General features: G+C 41.9%; 1 protein-coding gene across 1 annotated transcript in view; it reads left to right on the plus strand.

The window, feature by feature from the left end:
- Positions 1 to 27,110, plus strand: part of LOC124272985 (ATP-binding cassette sub-family C member 9-like) — a 96,162-nt gene that overhangs the window by 44,154 nt on the left and 24,898 nt on the right. Inside the window, exons 10-25 of the mRNA XM_046708223.1 lie at positions 178 to 432; positions 1,544 to 2,118; positions 4,527 to 4,622; positions 6,103 to 6,187; positions 6,318 to 6,398; positions 7,420 to 7,557; positions 9,645 to 9,769; positions 10,418 to 10,487; positions 11,147 to 11,264; positions 13,508 to 13,761; positions 14,881 to 15,041; positions 18,341 to 18,410; positions 20,479 to 20,636; positions 21,584 to 21,676; positions 22,821 to 22,923; positions 24,519 to 24,632. Coding sequence (XP_046564179.1) covers positions 178 to 432; positions 1,544 to 2,118; positions 4,527 to 4,622; positions 6,103 to 6,187; positions 6,318 to 6,398; positions 7,420 to 7,557; positions 9,645 to 9,769; positions 10,418 to 10,487; positions 11,147 to 11,264; positions 13,508 to 13,761; positions 14,881 to 15,041; positions 18,341 to 18,410; positions 20,479 to 20,636; positions 21,584 to 21,676; positions 22,821 to 22,923; positions 24,519 to 24,632 — 2,496 coding nt within the window. The remainder of the gene's footprint in view (positions 1 to 177; positions 433 to 1,543; positions 2,119 to 4,526; positions 4,623 to 6,102; positions 6,188 to 6,317; positions 6,399 to 7,419; positions 7,558 to 9,644; positions 9,770 to 10,417; positions 10,488 to 11,146; positions 11,265 to 13,507; positions 13,762 to 14,880; positions 15,042 to 18,340; positions 18,411 to 20,478; positions 20,637 to 21,583; positions 21,677 to 22,820; positions 22,924 to 24,518; positions 24,633 to 27,110) is intronic.

Below are 27,110 nucleotides of genomic sequence, written 5' to 3' on the forward strand. Positions count from 1 at the left end.
ACCAGCGGATCCATAAAACAAGAAATACAATTGGTCTGGCCTTAATATAAACTGTATCATTTCTGGAATATTACTGACTGTGGTATGAAACAACATGAACCAGACTATCTGAGTTGCTCTGTTTTCTTCTTGATCTCATTACTGTAATACAGACATCTATCTGTGGATGTTTTGTAGACATTCATCCTTTACCCCTACATGGAGACGGAGCCCCTGACGGCTGGTCGCACCTTCTCGACGCTCGCTCTCTTCAACATGCTGTCCACTCCGCTCCAGCTTCTCACCATATTTGCTGCATCATTCGCCAATGCCAAGGTCAGTGGTGCCCGGCTTGTGCCATACCTGCTGTCACAGGAAGTAGAGGGCGCTCACATCACTGGCAACAACAAGACGAAGACACACAACGTTGGCATAGACACTGCAGAGGAGGAGGTGAGTGTTATCCTTGATGTTGGGGTGGAATATCCATGGTGAGAATAATTGCCGAATTCGTGTTTTTCGTGTTTTACTGTGTATGATATTTATCCCCTTAAACAGATTTTGCACAGGATATTATTTCGGACTCCGTCCGTCTATCTGACTGTCTGTCCAAATTTGTCTTTGGGCAGAGCAGAACATAAAAAATGTTCAATATTTCTTCACCAAACTTTGCACATAGATAGGTCTGGTGGTAGATCTTTTTCGGTGCAGAACTTTAAAACCATTCACTACTCTAATTCCACTTTGTGGGTATTCAAGAACCTAATGACATAAATCAACAGTACCACTCTATTTCCAGTATCAACATTACTGAGTTACATCAAAATGTGGAATCACTCAGGCAGTCTGTTGTTGATACAAGCATGATAGTGTATGAATAGTTTACATATGTATGTTTTCGTTAGATCAATGCAAAGAGCAATGTAACATTTGACATAGTCATAGCTAGTTGACATGATCATGAAGAGTATGTTACAATTGCGGGGATATTGATGACTTTGTCTTCTTGTTAATTACTGACATGAGAACTGTGTAGTAAACCTGTTACAGGCAAATTGTCAACAAAACAGTTTTGGAAAATAAACTTTTGTTTTGATGTCTCCTTGTAAGTAGTAAATCCTTCTGTGCAAAGCCATTACTCCATCAATGCATTCACCATCCCATCCTATGCCATCCCATGCCATCTCATCCGTCCATCCATCCATCCATCCATCCATCCATTCACCATTCCATGCCATCTCGTCTTGTCCCGTCCCGTCCCATCCATCCATCCATCCATCCATCCATCCATCCACCCATTCACCATTCCATGCCATCCATCCACCCTCGTCCGTCCATCCATCCATCCATCCATCCATCCGCTCCATCCATCCATCCATCCATCCATCCATCCATCCATCAAATCCATCATCCATCCATCCATCCATCCATCCATCGAATCCATCCATCCATCCATCCATCCATCCATCCATCCATCCATCCATCCATCCATCCATCCATCCATCCATCCATCCATCCCCCACACTCTCTGTGTGCCTGGCTGATAATGCTATGTTGTGTCCAGGCTAAGCAGGACTCGATGGTGCAGTATGATGCCCAGACAGGGTTACCCCTGACGACCCTGACGAAGGACGAGGCGTTCTGCAGCAGCCAGAGTTCCCTGGGTAGTCACATCTCACACACCCCAGGACACAGCAGGCAGAACAGCGGAGCATCCTTGATGGATATATTCGATAACAAGCGTCTCAGCCTCACACACAACTCCAGCTCAGACTACTTGGATGTTAAACCACTGGCGCTGGTACGCAAGACAAGCTCGCCACTCATAGGTTCCCACGCGGAAAACACTGCTGATCGCAGAAGGAAGCGGAATCACAGTGGGTTTTCCACAGAGGACGAGGATGATATTGCTGATGAATGCCTATTGATTGAGCTCCGCACGGTGTTAGAAATATCCCAGGCTAACTTCAGCTGGGAGCTGGAGAACCGCACGGCCCTCTCCCTGAAGAACATCAGTCTGAAGATCCCAACAGGGAAGTTAACGATGATCGTTGGACCCGTCGGGTCAGGGAAGTCGTCTCTGATTTCGGCCATGCTGGGAGAAATGGTCACCACATCGGGCATAGTAGAATGGTCCAGGTGAGTGGGTGTGGTCCAAGTTCGTCAGTGAATGGTATTTAGAAGCTTCGGTTAGTGAATGAGTATAATATCATGCAGTTTCTATACAGTGAGACCCAGATACCCGGACACATTTCAGTGTTCACGAAAGGTGTTTCAAGGTAACAGACATTGGGTCCTGCAAGTTTCAGATGTCTGTCTGACCCATTGAAAATTCACAGGACCCATAGAATAAAATTAAACATACATTTCAGATTTAATATTTCTTATAATTGGTATTGAAATTATTAACAAACATAAGATATATAAATAGCAAACAAGTGTCACATGTCACATATAACAACTTAAGTCAAAGTCATTGTGAAATATACAGTCAGACACTGGGGCCGGTGGGTTGTAGACTTCTATCTGATCATTGGCAGATCTGCCGGATTTTTCAGAGGGTCAGGCACTATTTGTGAACACTGACATTTGTTTTTGCGTAAAACTGAATATCCGGATATCTGGATTTCTGTCATCCAGGCTGTGGTGTTGAAACGGTAGCAAGCATACACTTCTGGTTTAAAATCACTTCCAAAACAGTGTGGTTGTTTTGATTTGCCAATTACAATATTCACTCAGTGTCAGATAAGCCTACTAATCACCACCACCACCTATACCCAGCTGATTGGTCATTAATCCGGATTAGCAGACCTTGTCTCATGTCAAGACATGTGGGGCTCTCGTGCTTCACTTCAAACGGTCAGCGGAAGATCAAATTCTTTTTCATAGAGATCGTCCTTGGGGTACATATATGCATTTTCTGCGGCTGAAAATGTCATGTGACAGTTGTATCAATGTTTTAATAAAAATATTGTACAATAAATAAAAAATCTTTCTTATCTATTAAAAAGATTATTATTTATTGTACAATATTTTTATTAAAACATTGATACAACTGTCACATGACATTTTCAGCCGCAGAAAATGCATATATGTACCCAAAGGACGATTCTCTTCAAAGAGTTGGAAACCTCTACAGGTTTAGCTAAGTTTTGTACGGATAAGTGAGTCAGTTTTGTGTTAAATTTGCCGATTGGTTTGTTAATGCCTGGAAATGAAAACCGCATGTCCGTCACTTTTATAATGTAAGAAATTGTTGTTGTTATTTATGAAAATTGTCCAGAATTCCGGAAATCTAGATTCCGGGTATCCGTGGTCTCACTGCACCAGCAATATATCATAGTTAGCTGCACCAGAAATTGTGTGTTTCATATTTTGTGCCCACAGAACTTGGTTGTCAGTGTGAAAAGCAAACATTTTTATTGTTTTCAGTGAAAGACATTGTAAACTTTTACTTCTTTTTGCATAATTTTGCAACCAATGCAAGACCGTAAAGACTTTTTGCTTAATTACAGGCACAAAGTCAGCCGCCCAACCTGCTCAGCCACCACGACTTACACAGAAATGGACGTCGGACAACTGGTAGTCTAGATTCATCCGCAGTTGTGGTGGCTGAGCGGGTTCGGCGGCTGACTTTGTGTGCTGACTCTCTCTTTGACTCTCTCTTTGTAGTTTCCTGACTCTGAGGGTGTGGGTTCAAATCCCAGATGGGACTCAACCCAACAAGAGTACTAGAATTTGTACTTTACTAAGAAAGTGTAATCCCAAATATAACCAATGTTTTATTATTGATTGTGCCACCACCCATATTTTACTAATCGTATCCCAGATGCTCGTGCTGTTGATCACTGAATTGTCTGGTCCTGCCACCATATAGCTGGAATATTTTAGCAGGGCCTAGATTTTCAAAGCTCTCTTAACGCTAAGATAGTCGTAAGTGCCATACATTAACATTACCTTACGACTATCTTAGCGCTACGAGAGCTTCGAAAATCTAAGCCCAAGTTTCTATTAATCCTCAATGACACAAATATGTCATGTTCTGTACCAGACACACCATGAAGTAGCTTTAAGCGGCCTCCACACAGCAAACTAAAATTTGACAACACATGATGTCAAACTCGAGTTTGATAGTGTGAACATTCCAACAACTCGTCACCAACACCAATTTCAGAGTTGTTAAACTGTTGTCGAAAAATAGGATCGGTCTCTATTCTCACCAACTTTTCCATCACACTTTTGGTGTTTGACTTGTGAAGTGTTGTCAAACTCATGTTGTTCAGAAACAATCAATCGCAGTCAACGAAATTGTCATGTGACCACACCGATAGAGACATGGGGCTCAAATGGCACAAATCTTTGACAACATGCGTTTGACATGTGAAAATGTTTGACAAATTTTAAATTTTTTAACAACATGAGTTGTTAAAGTTTAGTTTGCAATGTGAAGGCCGCTTTAGAATGTATTGAGTGTTATCAAAGATTATATAATTATTCTGTTTGGTCTGAACATCCTACTGGACCTTAATCACATATTATCATTTCAGAGACACAGGGATATCATATGCTGCACAGAGGGCATGGCTGCTTAATGCATCTGTCAGAGACAATATCTTGTTTGGAAACCCTTTCATCTGGAGAAGGTACGGCCATGTTGTACAATAGACCTGAACAATGTAAACCCTGTAACTTACTGGACCAAGTCGGCAGGTTCAGTTGCATATTGTTTGGATAACCTAAAATGAATTACCATATTTTCTGATATCATCGGGGGTGGTGGGGTAGCCTAGTGGTTAAAGCGTTGGCTCGTCACGCTGAAGACCCGGGTTCGATTCCCCACATGGGTACAATGTGTTAAGCCCATTTCTGGTGTCCCCGCCGTGATATTGCTAGAATATTACTAAAAGCGGCGTAAAACCATACTCACTCTGCTATCATCGTTGGTAAATAAACAAATAGCAAGTATATATAAGAAGACTGATGATAATGTTATGGATATACAACTTCTTTAGACAATTAGAATCAATGCCGAAACGTCGCCTTTCACAGAATGAAAAAGTTGTATATCTGTAAAATTATCATCATTCTTCATCACCTCAACTTCTAAAATGCCCATTAAAGAAGTATATATAATACAGTAAGACAGAAACTGTTTACAAAAAGTAGTTATTTGTTAAGTCTCTCAGATAAACCTGTTTGTTCAGGATATTGTAATATGCAGGCCTCGTCATGAAGGTGCAGAGTTGCTGTCCTTCAAAATTATCATGACCTTACGAACAAATTGTTGCTGATACAGTAAGACTATGGAAGCTATCAAGTCTGGAGAAATAGGTCATGTTACTGGTTGTGGTTACAATTTTTCCTGAACAGACAGGTTGCCGAACCAACAGATAAAATCAAAAGTCAAAATACTTTGCATAATTTTTTGTAAAACAGGCCAGTGAAATTCGACTCAAGATGAAATTGACATTATAACGCTTAACGCAACAAAGATTGCCCAATTCAACAGTAACTTTCACTGTGAGGGAGGACTTTGTGTGATATATGTAGCACTTGTTGGTCTGTTGCCTCGAATAGCTGCAACATTGCTGATACAGCGTTAAGCGGTATTTACTTCTGTTGTTGGTCTGTGTTTATTTGGTATCTGTTTTAATATACTGCATTGAAGATATGATAATGGTAATTATATGGCATTTGTAATGTGCTGTATTCCGCACCATGGAGGGGCATGCTCAAAGTGCACGATCTGATTATTATTACCCCGGATAACCCAAGCTACCTGTGAGGCACTAGATGGTTGATAGTCACATGACTTATCCCAAAGGGTGGGTGAACAGAGGCAATTTTGAACAAACTCACTTGCCTAAGGTGAGAGAGACCACCTGTATCACATGTGCTTCGTTGTGGGGCAGGACTGAAGTCCTAGACACTGTCAGGAGTCAGCTGCCAAACACAGTCACCCATCCAAGGACTCTCCGCGCTCAGCGTTGCTTAACTTCAACTGATTTGTGACCTGAACTCTATGAACAGGACCACACGTCACCACATATTAAAATTACACAGCTGCAATTTGTTTGATAGATGTTGATATTATCCTGCATGTTTGTTTATGTTGTGTTCCAGATACAAGAAGGTGTTGTCAGCCTGTGCCCTCCAACAAGACATGGACACCCTCGTAGCTGGAGACCTTACAGAGGTCGGGGAGAAGGTAGTGTTTCATCTTTGTAACACAGACAGATAAACAAATCTGCAGTGTTCATTCTTCCAGAGGCAATGCGATAGCATAATATCTGTTCACAGGACAAGATGTTGATTTTATGGCTGCTTGTGTCTTGCAGGGCGTGACCTTGAGTGGAGGTCAGAAGCAGAGGGTGTGTCTTGCTAGGGCTATCTACTCAGATGCAGACGCTGTCATCCTGGTGAGTGGACACATATTGAACATATTAGCCAGAATTCTGTTGGACACATTAGCCAGAACACCTGTTGAACTGATTCACCAGAACACATACAGAACAAGTGAGCCAGAAAACCTGTTGAACACATTTGCCGGAACACATACTAAACACATGAGCCAGAACACCTGTTGAACACATTAGTCAGAACATATACTGAACACATGAGCCAGAACACCTGTTGAACACATTAGCCAGAACACATACTGAACACATGAGCCAGAACACCTGTTGAACACATTAGCCAGAACACATACTGAACACATTAGCCAGAACACCTGTTGAACACATGAGCCAGAACACATACTGAACACATTAGCCAGAACACCTGTTGAACACATTAGCCAGAACACATACTGAACACATGAGCCAGAACACCTGTTGAACACATGAGCCAGAACACATACTGAACACATTAGCCAGAACACCTTCTGAACACATGAGCCAGAACACATACTGAACACATTAGCCAGAACAACACATAGCCAGAAACACATACTGAACACATGAGCCAGAACACCTGTGAACACATGAGCCAGAACACATGTTGAACACATGAGCCAGAACACACATTGAACACATTAGCCAGAACACCTGTTGAACACATGAGCCAGAACACATACTGAACACATTAACCAGAACACCTGTTGAACACATTCATGACATGGAACATATTACTTTTCAATTTGGAATTAATGGTATTTTACAAGGTTTTTGACAAGTATAGTACTAAACAAAAATCAAAATTGTATACCCAGTAGTTGCTGTAATATATATCAATAAAAGAGAGGACTATGATTTGCCAGTTTGCCATGGAGTCTCCAAGCCTTTTATCAGGTCCACAGTACTTCTTACAGTCCATTACATATTTAGGTAGCTGCAGTGATGTGTGATATTTCTTCAAGCTACAGCTAAACAGAACCATGATGGTCTGTGTAGAAGTCCATCAATACTTGTAGTCCTCAATGATTCCTCCTTTGATGTCCAGGACGACCCATTCTCGGCGCTGGATGCTCATGTGGGCCGCCATGTGTTTGAGGAGGCAATACAACGACGCTTGTTGCGGAGGAAGCGATCTGTGATCCTTGTTACACACCAGTTGCAGTATATTGGACAAGCCAGTCAGGTAATACAGCTGTAGCATTGGACAAGCCAGTCAGGTAATACAGCTGTAGCATTGGGAACAAGCCAGTCAGGTAATACAGCTGTAGTATTGGGAACAAGCCAGTCAGGTAATACAGCTGTAGCATTGGGAACAAGCCAGTCAGGTAATACAGCTGTAGCATTGGGAACAAGCCAGTCAGGTAATACAGCTGTAGCATTGGGAACAAGCCAGTCAGGTAATACAAGCCAGTGTAGCTGTAGCATTGGGAACAAGCCAGTCAGGTAATACAGCTGTAGCATTGGGAACAAGCCAGTCAGGTAATACAGCTGTAGCATTGGGAACAAGGTAATACAGTCAGGTAACAAGCCAGTCTACAGTTGTAGCATAGCATTGGGAACAAAGCCAGTTAGGTAATACAGCTGTAGCATTGGGAACAAGCCAGTCAGGTAATACAGCTGTAGCATTGGGAACAAGCCAGTCAGGTAATACAGCTGTAGCATTGGGAACAAGCCAGTCAGGTAATACAGCTGTAGCATTGGGAACAAGCCAGTCAGGTAATACAGCTGTAGCATTGGGAACAAGCCAGTCAGGTAATACAGCTGTAGCATTGGGAACAAGCCAGTCAGGTAATACAGCTGTAGCATTGGGAACAAGCCAGGCAAATACAGTCAAGCAGGTAATACAGCTGTAGCATTGGGGTCAACAAGCCAGTCCAGGTAATACAGCTGTAGCATTGGGAACAAAGCCAGTCAGGTAATACAGCTGTAGCATTGGGAACAAGCCAGTCAGGTAATACAGCTGTAGCATTGGGGACAAGCCAGTCAGGTAATACAGCTGTAGCATTGGGGACAAGCCAGTCAAGCCAGTCAGGTATAATACAGCTGTAGCATTGGGAACACAACAACAGCCAGTCAGGTAATACACAGTGTAGCATTGGGAACAAGCCAGTCAGGTAATACACCTGTAGCATTGGGAACAAGCCAGTCAGGTAATACAGCTGTAGCATTGGGAACAAGCCAGTCAGGTAATACAGCTGTAGCATTGGGAACAAGCCAGTCAGGTAATACAGCTGTAGCATTGGGAACAAGCCAGTCAGGTAATACAGCTGTAGCATTGGGAACAAGCCAGTCAGGTAATACAGCTGTAGCATTGGGGACAAGCCAGTCAGGTAATACAGCTGTAGCATTGGGGACAAGCCAGTCAGGTAATACAGCTGTAGCATTGGGAACAAGCCAGTCAGGTAATACAGCTGTAGCATTGGGAACAAGCCAGTCAGGTAATACAGCTGTAGCATTGGGGAACAAGCCAGTCAGGTAATACAGCTGTAGCATTGGGAACAAGCCAGTCAGGTAATACAGCTGTAGCATTGGGAACAAGCCAGTCAGGTAATACAGCTGTAGCATTGGGGACAGCCAGTCAGGTAATACAGCTGTAGTATTGGGGACAAGCCAGTCAGGTAATACAGCTGTAGTATTGGGGACAAGCCAGTCAGGTAGTATGGGGACAGCTGTAGCATATTGGGACAAGCCACAGGTAATACAGCTGCCAGCCAGTCAGGTAATACAGCTGTAGTATTGGGGACAGCCAGTCAGGTAATACAGCTGTAGTATTGGGACAATCCAGTCAGGTAATACAGCTGTAGTATTGGGGACAGCCAGTCAGGTAATACAGCTGTAGTATTGGTCACAGCCAGTCAGGTAATACAGCTGTAGTATTGGGGACAGCCAGTCAGGTAATACAGCTGTAGTATTGGGGACAGCCAGTCAGGTAATACAGCTGTAGTATTGGGACAAGCCAGTCATGTAATACAGCTGTAATATTGGGACAAGCCAGTCAGGTAATACAGCTGTAGTATTGGGGACAAGCCAGTCAGCTAGGTAATACAGCTGTAGTTTTGGGGACAGGCAAGTCAGGTAATAAAGCTGTAGTAAATTGGGCACATCACGCTCACTTTTGAACAAGTTTCAGTTTTGTTTTGTATTGACAGCTGGCCCTCATGCTATTGCAAAGAGACATCACTCTAAATGAACTTACTTCACTGGAAAATGTCTTCCTATTTTGGTTTATGAAAGTTTACATTTGTGTGACCTCCAGCTCATGTTATACAGGTGATCGTGATGAAGGAGGGTGAGATTGTATACCAAGGCCGGCCAGGAGACGTCAAGAAGTATGACCAGGATCTCTACGACTCCTGGAAGAAGGCCTTAAAAGATGCCAAGCCTGCAGACTTGAAGTAAGCCATTCCGTTTATTGCCTTTGTTAAGTGGTAAATGTACTTGGATTGAACGAAGTACAGGACAACCCCTGCTGAGGTTAAATGGGGTTTTATGAGCTTATTGTACTGGTACACTAACATCCATGGGTGTGTGTACACGCCTGGTTTGATGTCGGTGTTATCCTGCCAGTTCACGGAGAAATATTGAGAACAGGTCTTCAGCAATATCGCTGTGGTACATCAGACTTGGGCTTGACATATTGCACCCTTTATAAGGAATCAAAGCCAGACTACGGCGTTATGAATAAAGAATTTAACCACTAGGAAACCATTTAAAAAACCAGACTACTAGCAGACCAGTCTTTCTGTATTCTATCTATACAAGGGTTGGTAAACAAGTAGATGGCCTGACTATATTCTCACTGTCCAATGTTTGAAAAGCTTCCATTATATATTCACATTTTACTACGCGAGATTTGATTGGTTTGCCACGATACTTGGCAGTAATGGACTACTATACGAGTCTTCTTGTAGGTCGCAGAAAGAGGCGAGTAGTTACAAATGAATTGTGAAAAGTCTGCTTTAACTGAAAATGAAAATAGCTCTTGTTAATCTCAATCTGTAGTAGAAGTTTGTTATATGCAGGAAACTTCTTTCTGTGAACAGATTGTCGAAGGAGTCTGACTTGGAGGGAGACAGAAGACAAAGCCTGACTGAGAGACCCCCATCTGTCCAGGTACCTCGAGAAATTGACCCCACTAGGACAGAGTAGATCCCTGTTTTATGAACCTCCAGTCACGTCACTATTGTGACTGTCTCGCCAGGTTCTCCTTTAACGAGTAAACCTCTTCAGACAGTTTTGTGGGCATTCTCCAAGAAATCCCGTGGATTTTCTTTGAATTATTTTACTTGTGTAAAAGATTAATATAAGTTTGTGTTGCTACTACTGAATACGGTCGAAAATATCACATTATTGAAAGCATCCAATATATTGTGCTGATGCCTGGTTTCGAACCTGCAACCCTTCGCTTAGTGCTTGGCGGTTTTATCCATTAGGCTACGAAAAATCGCTGTGAAGAATAAGATTGTTTGTCAGTATGAACCATGTGTTCCTCACAAGATGGGTAGTGCTGGCAGGGCACGTGCAGGACACAGCAAGCACTCGGTATTAATGGGTACAACAAGGACTGGTCGGCTCGGAGTCAGTATAAATGTGTCTGAGTGGGGTATTCATGCTTAACTGCGGGCTGGTATCTCAGTTAGCTAGCAATATAAACCCAGCTTAAGTCTGGGCTAGTAGAAGCAGCCACACATACACATCCATGCAGGCAAAATATTCTGAAGTACGATGTTAAACCCATTTCACTTCATCTCACCTCCTCCATCATGTTGCAGTCCAACCTCAGTCTGGCCGTGTTCAGTCGTCAGATCTCACGGTCACAGATGTCAGTGATGACGGAGGCCAGCAACGAAGACAGGAATGACGAGTTCGATGGAGAGAAGACGAAGCAAGGTCAGTACCTGGTGTGTGCACCTCACCTGGGATGCATCTAGCCCAGCAGATACCTACTGATTTCACACATATACTTAGACGGGAACACCCGGGTTAGAATTGATCCTACAGAACCAATGCTTGTCGCAAGAGGCGACAAACAGGATCAGTTGGTCAGACTCAGTGACTTGCTTGATACTTGTCATCATATCCTGTAGATTGATGCTCATGCTGTTGATCTCGAGATTGTTATTATTGACAAATGCCACCATATAGGTGGGATGTTGCTGTGTGTGGCCTAGAACAAACATGTACATACTACAGTGGAAGCTGGCATAAAACCGGCATAAAATCTCAGTGCTCTCCATGGCTGGTACATTTATTATCATTTAAAAGCTCTGCAATCTGACAGCTGACAATTCCGTGTCTCGGAATGAAATGAGCCACCCAAATATGTGTTTGTATAGTAATCAGCACTGTCTAATCCGGCACGAGCGAAGAGTCGGCCAGACGTGTATTGTCAAATGAATCCTGCGTTGAAACTATATGGCTGCCGACAAGGACAGTGTAATCTTAGTTCAGTATGGGTATACTTGTACATATAATTAGTGAGTTGACACGTGAGCTCAAATCTTTGTCTTTTATTGTTAATGTGTTCTAGTCAACAATGTATATAGGAGAGACAAAACTGGTAAGTTCTGTGTCCAGCTCTACAATCTGGCTAAACTGGATTGTTTCTTCAGTCCCGATGTGTGCTGGTTTAGACAGCTTCCACTGTACTCTGCATTAATGTGGATGTTCAGACTGCCCTGGTTGGGATAGCTTGTGGATGTTCAGACTGCCCTGGTTGGGAATGATGCCCTGGTGGGGATTTCAGGCATACTGAATAGTATTCAGTGATGGAACTTCAAACAAGTGCAGTTTCATGTTAGTATTAATCAGTTCAGTGTGCTGATGAAATATCTGTTATCTCTAATCAATTTTGAGTAGGGCCAGGTAAGGTAATAAGTACCCTCTTTAACTGTATAGTGGTATTCTGGAGGGGGCTGGGCGGACCTTCTGGGCCATCGATCCTCAGACCTTCAGACCTCCAGGTGGACGCTCGCCCACTTCACGACCGCTACAGAGTTGACAACACGTTGACTGGACAGACGCATTAAACCTGACACATTCATGTTTTGTTATTGCTGGGTGGGTAAAGCTCTGCAAAAAGGATGATTATATGGTTCGTGGTCCTGTGCACATAGCTCAGGTTAAAAATCAGTTTGAGCTGATCGCGGAGAGTCCTTGCATGGGTGACTGTGTTTGGCAGCTTGATCTTGACAGTTTCTTGGACTTCAGTCCTGTGATACATGTGGTCTTGCTCACCTTAGGCTGGTGAGTTTGTTCAACAGTGCCTCTGTTCATCCAGCAGAAAATGGGTACCATGTGGGATAAGTCATGTGACTATTAACCTTCTAGCGCCTCACAGGCAGCTTGGGTTATCCGGGGTTATAATATATAGATTGTGCGTTTTGAGACGGATATGAAGCCTGAGAAGGTGCGTTATAAATATTCTTCTTCTTATTATAGTATATATTGAGTGTGACTGACTGGCTCCATCTTGCTAATATGACAGCATCATATGTGTGTGGGATTGAGACTCATATGATGCTATCAGCCTATGTTTGAATCTGGCATATATAATGGTATGAAACATGCTCTTTCAATCAAAGTTTGTTTTTGTTTGCTTGTTGTTTCACACCACACTCATGCAGCGATATTCCAGCAATATGGCAGGAATCTGTAAATGATAGAGACAATCCAGTGATCAACAGTATGAATCTGATTACTCGCTTCTTAAGACAAGCATGTATTGCTGAAGACCAATTTGAACCTGGATATTCACAGGTTGACACTTAAGCTTCCACTTTGTAACAGGTGCAATGTTTTTAGTCAGTAAGAAAACTCTAACCTGGATCTCCACGGATCGCTTTGGTATATGAGAACTTACTTCTGGGAAAGTTGTGGTCGTCTTGCAAAGAAATGCATAGATTTTGACAAAATTATTCGATTTCTAGACATTTTAGAAAAAAGGTTAATAAAATGACAGTATGAAAACCGAAAAAAGTTTTGGATTGCATTACGGTATAACGAACCAAAGGCAAAATACAGGGGTTCTACTAATATCACGGTATACTGTTTCACCCCTAACTGGTTGAAACTGCATGACCAGACTGGATGGAGTGGGTTCATGTCTCCTAACCTGTGGTGTTGTTCCTCAGAGGAGATGCAGGAGGAGTCCGGGAAGCTGATCAAGAAGGAACACAAGGAGGAAGGTGTAGTGATGGGGCTGGTGTACATGTATTACTTCCGAGCGTGCTGTATGGCGCTGTGCGTCGTCACGCTGCTGCTGCAGCTCCTCCACCACAGCCTCATGGTGTCCGCCAACTTCTCCCTGTCCATCTGGTCCAGCCAGGCCAACAGGTTCCAGCAGAATCTCACACACCACCCTCCACCTCCCAACTCTACAGTGCCGGTAAGTTTATCTGTATAGTTCTACAACAGGGTTTGAGAAACACATCACACCAGATTGTGCATGAAGCCCTATTCAGTATGGCGAATACACAGGAACTGGATTCCAGAATGCATTGTGGGTTACTTGGCAAAGTACTGTGGGTAGGATTGTTTGATAACATAAATATATAAAGATAAATAGTAGTACTTTGTTATGCAAAGTAATAATGTACACAAAGAACTTAATTAAGCACCCCCTGTATTTTTGCAATGTGCATGTGCATAAAACTTCCTTGTGGTGACCACGATGGAAATACGTGAGTTTATCTGACCCCTATGATCCTTTGACTCATATAAAACGACAAAGTGATTGCCACCGTCCTGCCTCAGGTTGTTGTCCCTGATCCAGCAGAGTTCCTCTTTACGGAGGAGGTCTTTGCTCCAAGAAGGGTGCCGAGGTTCGCCTACATATTCTACCATCACTGGTCATTGAGATGGCCGAACCTCTCTATATGGTAACCGTTCTCGCTTTGATCTGCCAAATCTAAGCCGTCAGTACCTGACGGGGGAAGAAGGCCTCCTGGAGCCATTAGTCATGGACGAGTACGTCTATGCCTCTGTCACGCTGGGTGGGTTTTCTGGAACGCAGTACAGCAGCTCCGAGTGGTGGTTCACTCAGCTTACCTTGATGCTTTGTAAGGAGAGCTAGTGGACCAGGGCCAGAGTTTGCAAGGAGAGCTAGTGGACCAGGGCCAGAGTTTGCAAGGAGAGCTAGTGGACCAGGGTCAGAGTTTGCAAGTTGAGCTAGTGGACCAGGGCCAGAGTTTGCAAGGAGAGCTAGTGGACCAGGGCCAGAGTTTGCAAGGAGAGCTAGTGGACCAGGGTCAGAGTTTGCAAGTTGAGCTAGTGGACTTTGCAAGGAGAGCTAGTGGACCAGAACCAGAGTTCCAACTATTCGTTGTCGTCATCTCTTGCACGGCAGGTTACATTCTCACTTGGCACGGAACAGCATACGTAGCTGTGCTGGGGGGACATTGCCATGTTAGTGGAAAACACTTGTCTGTATTGTGCCCAATAGTATTCTTTGAACAAACTGCATTTCTATCCCAGACCTCTGATCATAATTCCCCTGCTTTTCCAGGTATTCGACAGTACTCCACATGTGAAGCTGTATGCAGCCCTGTCGCTGTCGGCTGTGGCAGGGGCGATGCTGGCGTCCCTCATTCTGTACTTCACAGGGCTACAAGGGGCGAGGACACTCTTCAAGAACATGCTCAGCAATGTCATTCAAGTCAACATGAGGTACAAACTTCTCCATAACTGAAGGAAAACCAAGTTGTGTGGATAGTCAACTAGTGCATGAGTGCGACGTTTCGGTGAAGGTACTAACACCCTTATCAAGCACAGCGACTTGCTTGATAAGGGTGTTAGTAACTACACTGAAACATCGCACTTGTTGCAATAAAGAAGTTGACTATCCATAGAACTTGGTTTTCCTTCATCTTTACAACTTCTAAAATGCCTCTCAAAGAACTTCTCCATAACTGACCCAACCTGAGCCTAGATTTTCGAAAGCTCTCCTACTGTTAAGATGGTCACAAGTGCCATACACTAACATTAACTTATGACTATCTTAGCTCTAAGAGAGCTTCGAAAATCTAGGCCCAGGTGGCTAGTCCACAAATTGTCATGCAATGTGACTTTGTTTTAGGCATTAGTGAGTTCAGTTTAACACTGCAAAGAATAATATTCAGTTATGTCACATCATATTGGCTTGTGTGACGAAAGTGGTCCCATTTGTCCGATCAATAGTTTATTTTGCTTTTAGGCCACCGGCCCATAACAAAAGTTGTAGAGTAATATTTACATAGACAATAAATCACATGATGTGCATAAGCGTTATGAACATAATAAAGATTTCCTTAATACAGTTGCATGATATATATAATAAGCTAACATTCGTAATTAAAACATCATTATTAGAGGTCGTTAATGATATAAAATTATGCCCCACTGTAGGTTTAGAACATTTTCTGGTGTGTATTTCTGTCTAATATTATTAAGAGATTAAATTTTCGAATATAAACTGCATTTCATCTTCTCTTTTACCGTTTTTACAAAGTTGACAATATCTGTCCTCCCTGATAATACCCTTAGCCCTCCCGGTTTCTATTCCTAATTGTAAAACTCCACACCTCAAAGTTGCAGATAATCTTCTATACTTCTGTATCTTAAGAACATTTAAATATCTTTCTGGTTCATATATTGTCTTAAAATGCCTAAATGTACATAATATTGAAAATGTTTTTTATCGTTAGTCACCTCTTGCGACAGGCATGGCTTGCTGAAGACTGATTCTATCCCTGTAATGCATGGAACAGCTTACCCAAACTCACCTGAAGAAAACTTTGAAGTTGTGTAAATGTGGAGTTACTTTGTTGTGCCAGGATTTGTAGACCAGTCTGAATGACTACATTTCATCCTGAATCATTACTAGGGTCAAGATCATGTATAGTGGAAGTTATCTTCATCAATGTCCTGATCCTTCCTCCAAGTAGTGTAACAGCGGGTACCCATGTCATCTCAAGAAACAAGGGAGTACTTGTAGTGGTTCGAGGGATTTATTCTGACAAATGGAAGTCCAGATCTGCCCTGAAACATACATAATTCAATCATAAACATCATGGCAGTACATAGACTCAAGATAACGATATTACTTATAACACTTTTAAGATTTACAGTTCATTTCTGTATACTTTACAAATCCCCTTTAGATAAAACATATTACACTTTATATAAAGATCATGTACATGCAATTGAACATAAATATATTACCTCGTCTCAGGGACGCAGGCTGGAATGAGTGATCGATGTGCAGTGATAAGCCCTGCACAAATAAATATACCATATAAATATAGGATAATAGTTATGGTACACTTACGTTAGCATGTACAGAATACATTATACATTCCCAAAATAATATACATACATACATGATACATAGAATACTTCTAACCCGTTTACACATACAAAATGCACATATGTTATATCCTATGAAATACACTTGGCATATACCTCTGTTGAATACACAAGAAAGTTGAATTAAACCTACCTTACAATATAATACACTACGAGCTAAAATACTACATATATATAGCAATGCTTAAAATACATAATAACCAAACCTAAGATTCCAGATGCAGTAATAAATGAACTTACCCTATGTGATCTTGTGCAGAGAATGTGCTCACTAGCAGAAAGGAGGAATAGGCTGACTGACCAGCAAAAGTTTGAAGCAGTCACTCCACATGACTAAAACAATCATGTGGCCCCAGAGAACAATAAAACCCTAATCACAGGCCAAGCCTGTGACTGCCCGAGTGACAATACCCATGAACCTATATACAATGAAAAGGCTGAACTACCCAAGCTTACCTATGAGTTAGTAAATTTGTGCAACTGCTGAAGTTAACACAAGTATTTAAGGAAAGTGAATTTTAAATATCTAGGTTTAGGTTATTAAATATTTAGGTTTAGGTTATTAATTTACTTCATATAAGTTTACTATGATGATGATTAAAATCTAACAATATACTATTTACAAACATATTGCTACAGTAGCATAATCACCTCAGTGGTGTAGTGGTTAGAGCATCCCCCCAGAGCGTGGCCATGTCATACCACAATATGTTAAAATATGGTACTTGTTGGTCTCTGCCTGGAGCTCAGCATTTATGGGTACAACAAGGACTGGTCGGCTGAGAGTCAATATAATGTGTGTGAGTTAGGGGTGACTGTTGAGGGGGAAGCAACTATTGGGACATACTATTGCGATAGTGATAGTCTATTGCTACCAACTATTGCAATAATTTATTTCTCCTTGAATTGTCTGATTTGAAGTCATTTCCCAAATGAATATATAGTTTATATGAACTAAAAACATGTTGAAGTAGTGTCAGTTTCTTTTAATAACTGACAAGAAACTTGAAACCCAGATCAAGTAAACTCAACGAAGCTGCAAGTCTGCACCCAAACATTCTTTACTTTGCGCTGCGCATTTATCAACGGAAGTCAATTACTAAACTATAGATAGTAACACATACTATCGATGCATCGATAGTTTTTCGTTTCTACCATCAATTAATTGCTATCAGAGACTCAACAATTGCAATCCGTCGATAGTTCGATGCATTGTTACAGCCCTAGTTTGAGTGGGGTATTCATGCTTAACTGCGGCATGGTATCTCAGTGAGCTAGCACTATAAAACCAGCTGGGCTAGTACAAGCAGCCACACATTCACACACATGCACGTCATCATATGAGCAAGGGACGCAGGGAAGCCTAGTGGTTAAAGCGTTTGCTCATCATGCCAAAGACCCACATGGGTACATTGTGTGAAGCCCATTTCTGGTGTCCACCTCCGTGATATTGCTGGAATATTGCTAAAACCGGCATAAAACAACTCACTCACTCATATGAACGTGAACGAAATATTTTCAAGGACAATGTTAAACCCCATTTCACCTCCCCTCCTCCAGTAGTGGGCAGAATGTTATTACAAATTATTTACATTCTTGATTATCATGGCACTCTGTTTCAGATTCTTCGACACAAATCCCAGTGGACGAGTGTTGAACAGGTTCACCTCCGATGTGGCAGCTGTTGACCAGGTCAGTCTTACATGTCACACACGTCTTTACTGCATAGGGGCGGTGGGGTAGCCTAGTGTTTAAAGCGTTCGCTCGTCACGCTGAAGACCTGGGTTCGATTCCCCACACTGGGTACAGTATTTCTGGTGTCCCCCACCGTGATATTGCTGGAATATTGTTAAAAACGGCGTAAACCTACCTCCCTCCCTCCTCACTCACTAACCTACCAAAAAACACTTGCCAGGAGATGATGGATCTTTAATAATTACATAATAAATAGCAACTATAATCATAAAAGGTCCATACTTTTAATTCTACCATGACTTTGGTACCATGACTTGATTGTGATTGGTTAATTAAAGTCATTCAGAAGTATATTATCACGTTATATACCTCTGATTTTCCAACACAGTATGTATAATTTTTTTTAATGTTAATAAAGCAGTTATGGTAGAATGGAGAAAAACATACTGTGTTGGTTTTGGTTTTAAATACGCTTTCGGTTTTAAATCAGATTTTGAGCTATTCAATTTCGCAATATACCTCTGATTTTCCAACACCTGTCTTTCCACTATAGGTAATGATAACGGAAAGACTTCTGCACACATACATACACACGCACACGCACACACACTTAAAGTTCATTCTAGTCAAATCACCTGAATATATATTTCTCATCTGATAAGGATGAGTTTTAACATGTTTCCTTAATTGTATCTGAACATACTGAAAGACCTATTCAACTTCTATAAGTGCGACTCAAAGAAACTGTTCCTCATCGTTAAAATTTAGGGGGGATATGGGCGGAAGTCTTACCCCAATGCAAACATACTGCATTATTTCAATACAATATGTAGATATTGGCTATTTAACTTACTTGATTTTTTACCTCAACTTGTCCCTTCACTGACCTGAGCAGTTCTGTCAAGTGCTGGTAGACTTTCAGGGTGAACAAAACATGGAGTTTAACAATAGGTGTAAGCTTGGCCAGTCAGTCTGTTGAGCTCCTTGGCATGGGCAGTTAGAGAGTGACAGAGAAGTACAGATATAGTGTGTGGGTACTGACTAGTAGAACTTAACAAACTGACAGCTAATCATTTATAGGAAATATGTGTAAAATATTTGTAGTTTAAAAGAAATATCGACAAAGAAGTACCTCTGCCACAATAATACATGTACACAATCTAGGGTTACATCAAGAAACATGTTGAGTACATCACAAATTTGATATCGGATGTGTTGCATTTGGTCAATAATTACTTTCCAAATTTTCAAACAGAGAAAATGGTGACTGCCTGTTTGCTTGAATGTGTTGAGACAATTGGGGAATACCCTGATTAACTCTTAATGTATCATTTGTTAATGATAGAATAATTGCAGCTTTTTACAATTATAATACAGCCTTAAATAAACTTTAAAAATTTGACATTCCATTAGGATCTATACACAAAGAACTTAGTTAAGCACCCCCTGATATATATCTCACGATTGAATTAGCTCTGATCTTGACCCTTTGGAGCATGTCTGGGACATGATTGGTCATCATGTGCAACAAAGGGATCCTCCTGTACAGAACCTGGCCCAATTGGAAGCTGCTCTACACGAGGAATGGCATAGACTGCCCCTTCAGAGGATCAGGAGGCTGACAGGGGGTATGAGGAGGAGTGTGCTGGCTGTCATATACAGTCACAGTGTTGACTGTGAATTGTGTAACACACCCAAAATGACATTTTGAATGTTCACATTCACCAATAAGTTCAACATTAAACATTCCAGGGCCATACTTCTACAGACATGGCTTTGTATGAAAATCAGTGTGTTTTTTTTCAAATGAGCAATTATAGAAAAAATCAACATAAATTCCAATCATTTTGTTGTTTTTATGAGTCAAAGGATCATATGGGTGAGAAGAACTCATGTTTTTCCCATCGTTTTATGTACAAGTTGAAAACCTATCATCTGCACAAATACAGGGGGTGCTTAATTATGTTCTTGGTGTATATTATAATAATACTTTGATGCAACAGGGCCCACACAGGACCATTGATCTGTCAAAACAAGCAGGTACTTGAGCTTTCTTTTTTTTCAGAAATTAGCAGCCAGTTTTGAGAGTTCTTTACGATGTCTCCTGTACACGTTCTCAGCCATTGTGGTGAACAGCATTGCAACACCCTTCTTCCTCCTCGCAGCTCTTCCTCTGGTTCTCCTGTACTACTTCCTCCAGAGGTTCTTTAGGAACACCTCCAGGTCAGAGGGTGTTCTGAAAGCAAATTTAACCAGGTTTAGCAGCTTTATGTCTGGTCTAAAGTGTACAATATTGTCTTGTTTTGTCATATGCTTAAGCATGATGATGCAAAGGTATGTCATGCTAACACACCCTCTTGCCGACTTCATGAATCTTTGTTTATGTAAATCCCATTTAGGTCAACCTAAACTTTTTTCTTATCACATTGCAATGGCAAAGTTGTCCAAGACAATCTGTTATCTTTGCAGAGTGGTCTCTCTTGGGCCTACCAGACACTTATGATCAGTGTGCGAAATAGCCACTGGCCCACAAGCCTGTGGCTTGTAAAATCCAGTCGGGCCAGTAAATCTCCACAGTCACTGGCCCGACTAGTTAGTGAATTTTCATTGGATTATTTTGTAAAATTTCACTCTCTCCGACCGATGCTTGTTAAGTTATACTTACTCAATGAAACGCTGATAATACACTTTTTTGCAGAATTTTTGATCATGCAAGATTATGGCCTGATATAAATGTTCATCATATTAGCAGCTTAATGATGAAACCCATGCCCTCACAGAGTTGGTATGATGTTTTGATTATGTCAATATCTTATTCTCATCTATTTTTTTATTCTTTTGCTTTGTTTCTACTTTCAGATTTTGGGCTTGTGAATTATTTTGTGGGCTAGTAACTTTCAGGCATAGCTAGCCCGACTGGCTAGCAAGAATTGGAAACTATTTCGCACACTGCTTATGTTCCTGGGTTTGAATCCCAGTTCACTCTGATTATGTTTGTAGGTTTGTCTTGTGAGTTTCACCAAAGTGGTAGACTTTTGGCTAGCCTTCCAGATACAGCTTACTTGCTGTGATCTTGCTGAAATATTGGTGAAAGTGCTGTTACCTAAAACTCACACACTCAACAGGTATGTTCTTGGCTTTGATTGTTATGTTGGTATCTGTGGTTTCAGGGAGTTGCAGCGTCTCGACAGTGTCACCAAATCTCCTGTGTATGCTCACTTCGGGGAGACGCTTGGTGGACTGCAGACCATCAGGGCATACAGGTCAGTACAGGGTGTAATTACAAACAGTCAACTTTAGACCAAATATCTGTCTCTGAGCAGGTCTAGACAAGTCCCAGTCAGTACAGGGTGTAATTACAAACAGTCAACTGTAGACCAAATATCTGTCTCTGAGCAGGTCTAGAGAAGACCCAGTAAGTACAGGGTATAATTACAAACAGCAGACCCTAGACCAAATATCTGCCTCTGAGCAGGTCTAGACAAGACCCAGTCAGTACAGGGTGTAATTACAAACAGTCAACTTTAGACCAAATATCTGCCTCTGAGCAGGTCTAGACTAGACCCAGTCAGTACAGGGTGTAATTACAAACGGTCAATTATAGACCAAATATCTGCCTCTGAGCAGGTCTAGACAAGTCCCAGTCAGTACAGGGTGTAATTACAAACAGTCAACTTTAGACCAAATATCTGCCTCTGAGCAGGTCTAGGCAAGACCCAGTCAGTACCGGGTGTAATTACAAACAGCAGACCCTAGACCAAATATCTGTCTCTGAGCAGGTCTAGAGAAGACCCAGTAAGTACAGGGTACAATTACAAACAGCAGACCCTAGACCAAATACCGTATCTGCCTCTGAGCAGGTCTAGAGAAGACCCAGTCAGTACAGGGTATAATTACAAACAGCAGACCCAAGACCAAATACCGTATCTGCCTCTGAGCAGGTCTAGAGAAGTCCCAGGTCCTCTCTGACAGGCTTTGTCACACAACCACCTGAGTTGATGTTGTTTGTTGTTTACATTGCATTATTCCAAATATAATGATATTGTTGTATGCAAAGTAAATTCAAGGGAAGAAAAACCAGTGACCGACATTTAGGAAATTAGGATACAATGGCTTACTACATCCAGCAGGCATCACGAGATGCTGTTAGATGCTTCTAAAGATAAAGGGGGTTATATTGTGCGATGACGAGAAAGGTATACGTGATGGGATTAAGTTGGATTATTCAGATGTTTCCTAAAAGGTGTTCAGGGCGGTGGGGTAGCCTAGTGGTTAAAGTGTTCGTTCGTCACGCCGAAGACCAGGGTTCGATTCCCCACATGGGTACAATGTGTGAAGCCCATTTCTGGTTTGTCATTGATGGACCAGCTTTCATGTATAATAAACTCTCTGTTGTCTTTTTTCCAGGTGTCAAGTTGCATTCCGGAGGAAAGCATTCGCAATCATCGACTCTAACGTAGCCCCCTTCTTGTACATTCACACCATCAACAGGTGGCTGGGAATAAGGCTGGTGAGTTCCATGTTGACACTTGGGTTTGGTTTGTTGTTTTACGCCGCACTCAAAAATATTCCAGCTATATGCAGCGTTCACGAATGGTGTTTCAAAGTAACAGGACATTGGGTCCTGTAAGTTTCAGATCTCGGTCTGACCCATTGAAAATTCACAGGACCCACAGAATAAAATTAAACACACATTTCAGATTTAACACTTCTTATAATTGGCATTGAAATTATTAACAAACATAAGATTTATTAACAGCAAACAAGTGTCACATGTCACATATAACAACTTCAGTCAAAATCATTGTGAAATATACAGTAAGACACTGAGACTGGTGGGTTGTAGACTTCTATCGGACCGTTGGCGAATCTGCCGGATTTGTCAGAGGGTCAGACGCTATTCGTGAACACTGGCTATATGGCGACGTAACATATGTTATATTTGGGATTACACTTTCGTAGCAAAGTACAAATTCTGGTACTTTTGGGGTTGAGTCCCATGGGTTGGAATCCATACCCTCATAGCCAGGCACCTAATCGCCAGCACACAGTCAGCTGCCTAACCCGCTCAGCCACCTAACACAAAGTACTAGAATCTGTACTTTACTAAAAAAAGTGTAATCCCAAATATAACATATGTTACATTTGGCCACTTTCTAAAATGGCATTTTGTAATTATTTGGCTACGGTTTGTAAATAATCGAGTCTGAACCAGACAATCCAGTGATCAACATCATGAGCATCGATCTACACAACTGGGATGCGATGACGTGTCAACCAAGTCAGCGAGTCTGACTACTTGATCTCGTTAGTCTCCTCTTACAACAAGCGTGGGTTACTGAAGGTTCATTCTAACCCGGATATTCACAGGTTGACACTTAGGCATCCACTTTGTAAGAGGTACAATAGTTTGGGGTCAGTTCTTCAACTTAATATTATCTCTGCGAAGCAAAACAATTTTTTACACAAATTCTATTTTTATGGGGTGACTGCTACACACTAATTCAGATGAAATCTAACTCAAGTCTTTGTACTGAACCCACGCCTCTTCACTGGACAGCCTTCGTGGTGTAGTGGTTAGAGCATCCACCGAGAGAGCGGAAGGTCGCGGGTTCAATCCTCTGCCGTGTCATACAGAAATACGTTAAAATATGGTACTTGTTGGTCCCTGCCTGGCCATTAATGGGTAAAACAAGGACTGGTCGGCTCGGAGTCAGTATAATGTGTCTGAGTGGGGTATTCATGGTAACTGCGGCATGGTATCTCAGTGGGCTAGCACTATAAAAGCAGCTTCAGTCTGGGCTAGTACAAGAAGCCACACATACACACGCATGCGGGTGGTCATAAGTGCGACGTTAAACCCCATTTGACCTCACTTCACTGAATATCTTTGCTAACACCATAGAGTTTGCATATGATGTTGTGATGGTAGAATGAAGATAACAGACTTTCATTTCAGTGTAGAACTAGGATATCTGTAGATAAACTTCACTGATCTTTATGGAAGGAAACAGTAGTGATTTCAGTTATTCAGTCATCAAGCCCATTCTGATTATCATACTGTGCTCGTGATATATGGATGTGATTTGGAGAGTTTGGTTTCAGGATTACCTGGGCTGCCTCCTGGTGTTCCTGGCAGCCATTGCCAGTCTGAGTGCTGGAGCTCTGGGCAGTACAAACCCTGCCTTCATTGGGCTCTGCATTATGTATGCCCTCATGGTGAGTCGGAATGGGTGCCAGCGATTCCTGAGTGTCAGGATCAGTAAAATGAAGTCTTGCTTCAGTAATACCTGCCTGAAAATCTGACAGCCTTCTTTGCTGCATCAAGTGACTTTTCTCATCAACGAATGATATTTGGTATTCAAAGATATGACAAATATTATGGATGTCAACTTCTTCTTTATTGTATACACAACATTTCTGGGCTTTTCAGCTTACACCCTTTGGTGGGATTGTTTCTATGAGTTAGTAAGAAGTGTTGTGTATACAATAAAGAAGAAGTTGACATCCATAATATTTGTTTTATACAAAGATAGTTGAGGCTTCTTGGTATCTGGGTCAACCGACCTGATTTCTTTGTTTCAAAAATGAACATCAGTGGGCAGTTCAGAATGAAAAATAATAAAGGCCATAACAGAAATATTGATCTTTATACATCCAGTTGTTTGACAGTGCTATAGGCTGCATTATCAAGGGTAGATTTATGTCCTGTATGGGGTTTTGAATATTTAAGATGAATATTTCTAAACCAGTGTGATAATAAATTAATGCTGAATCATTTTACAAAACTGACTTCTGCATCCTTTATGGCTAGGGATAACAACAACTCACTAGCCTCTCACGCCAAAGGCCTGGGTTCGAATCCCGGTGGAGACACCCAACATTTGTGACCTCGGTCTTATACTGTGTTGTGTCCCTGGGCAAGGCACTTCGTCCACATTGCACTCAGCTGTTTAAAATGGGTAACTGAGAAGCGGATGTACGGACCTATATGGTCGCGCGAAGCTCTTAGTAGCAGCTCTGAAGGTACAATTTCGTCAGGGTAATAATGTAACGTCAGAGAGCAGCATCGTGTTGGATTCTAGGCTCAACAATTAGCATTATTATTATTATTAAGTAGGTTCAACTTGAAGCACTTCCAAAAGTTTCCTTAAACATTCTTTGTTTTTCGGAAAGGTGTGTCTTGATAGAAAAAAGTAAAACATTAATTTTGTCTTATCTTTCAGCAATAATCTTTCAGAACTGTATATTTTGTATTAAAACATGTTTCTGCAAAAGATATAATTTTTACTTGTCCTGACTCAGGATCTTGAGCTTATCTCCCTTTCCCATGCGAATGGTAGTGAAACACTTGAATCCCTTGAAGTTCCCGAGGCGGACGTAAAAATACACTTACCCTCGAGTTACCTCCCTTTTGCCCTTTCCTGCGTAAACAGTCATGTGACCAGCCTTACTTGTCACTCTCTCCCTTTTCGCCTAAGTGGATGGTTGGGCGAGCACTGGAGTCCCGTATACAGCATTATATGCTTTTTATTTAGGTCCTATTCTTCAAAATTACGTTGTGTATGCATTTGACAATAACTACTATGTATTATTTGTAAAATATTTGTAAAATTATTTGTATTTGTGTCATAATTTCATCGTTATGTAACTTTGTTTACATTTCATGAAATCTTGCAGTGTTTGCAGGCATAGGTTATCCGTGGCTGATCCTCACCCCCAATGCCCTTTGTGCATAAAACCATGTTCTTCCAGCTTGCGTTGTACCTATTGTGTTGATTTATCAAATCTACAATTTAATCAATATTTGTCTTATATCTATAGACGTGCCATGGATTGGATGAGGAAGTCATCTCAAGCCACGGCTGATAAAACAGGAGATCAGCCTGCCAACCGTATGTTGCTTGCTACTGCTGAAGTTCATAATACTGGTGCTATGTTTAGTACGTTGCAGGAGCAGTCTGCTGGTACGGGGGCCAAGAAGAGATCGGCTATAACGCAGTTGACTCCGACTCAAGCCAAGAAAAAGACGTTTTCTTCTACGTCGCACAAGAGAGCATCTGTTACCAGATCGGAAGGTAAATCTACGTGGCCTAGTAAGTCAACGCATCAGAAATCCTTCAACGAAGAGATATTACCTCCGCGTGAAGTAGACGTTTTTGATGATCCCCCGTTACTTCTACCCGAAGTACCTACGAGATCTGCGACTCAATCGACTTCCAAGACTACTAGATCGTCTACTGCAACTGTCACAGCAGGCCAGCTGTTTGACGACCAACCACCAACTTCTCAACGTAGTGAAGTCGAGACACACAACTCATCAGCGTTTGCGAACGCTTCATCTACGCCGCAGCAGCTTCAATCAATGCAGGACTTTGATCCGGGTGAATTTATGAGACAGTTCACCAACCAGATGATGGCCATGATGGAACGTAGGTTCGAGGAAGAAGCGAAGGCTCGTCGAAGCCTCTCATCTACCGACATCATGCGCAAACCTACAGACCTGCGCGAACCCACGGACCTGCGCGAACCTACTCCTCATAGAACTACCTCTCAAGACTACGTTGGCGAATGTACACCTTTGCGAAGGTCTCCACAGTCTGATGACTGTTTCATCTTGGAGGAGGTTAGAAGACATGAGATGCCTACTCACCGTTCTAAATCTGCGAACCCTCAATGTTCGAGAACATCGAAGGA

Source organism: Haliotis rubra, unplaced genomic scaffold (genome assembly GCF_003918875.1).
Source record: "Haliotis rubra isolate DU_JTF1 unplaced genomic scaffold, ASM391887v1 Scf175, whole genome shotgun sequence".
Classification (NCBI taxonomy): domain Eukaryota; kingdom Metazoa; phylum Mollusca; class Gastropoda; order Lepetellida; family Haliotidae; genus Haliotis; species Haliotis rubra.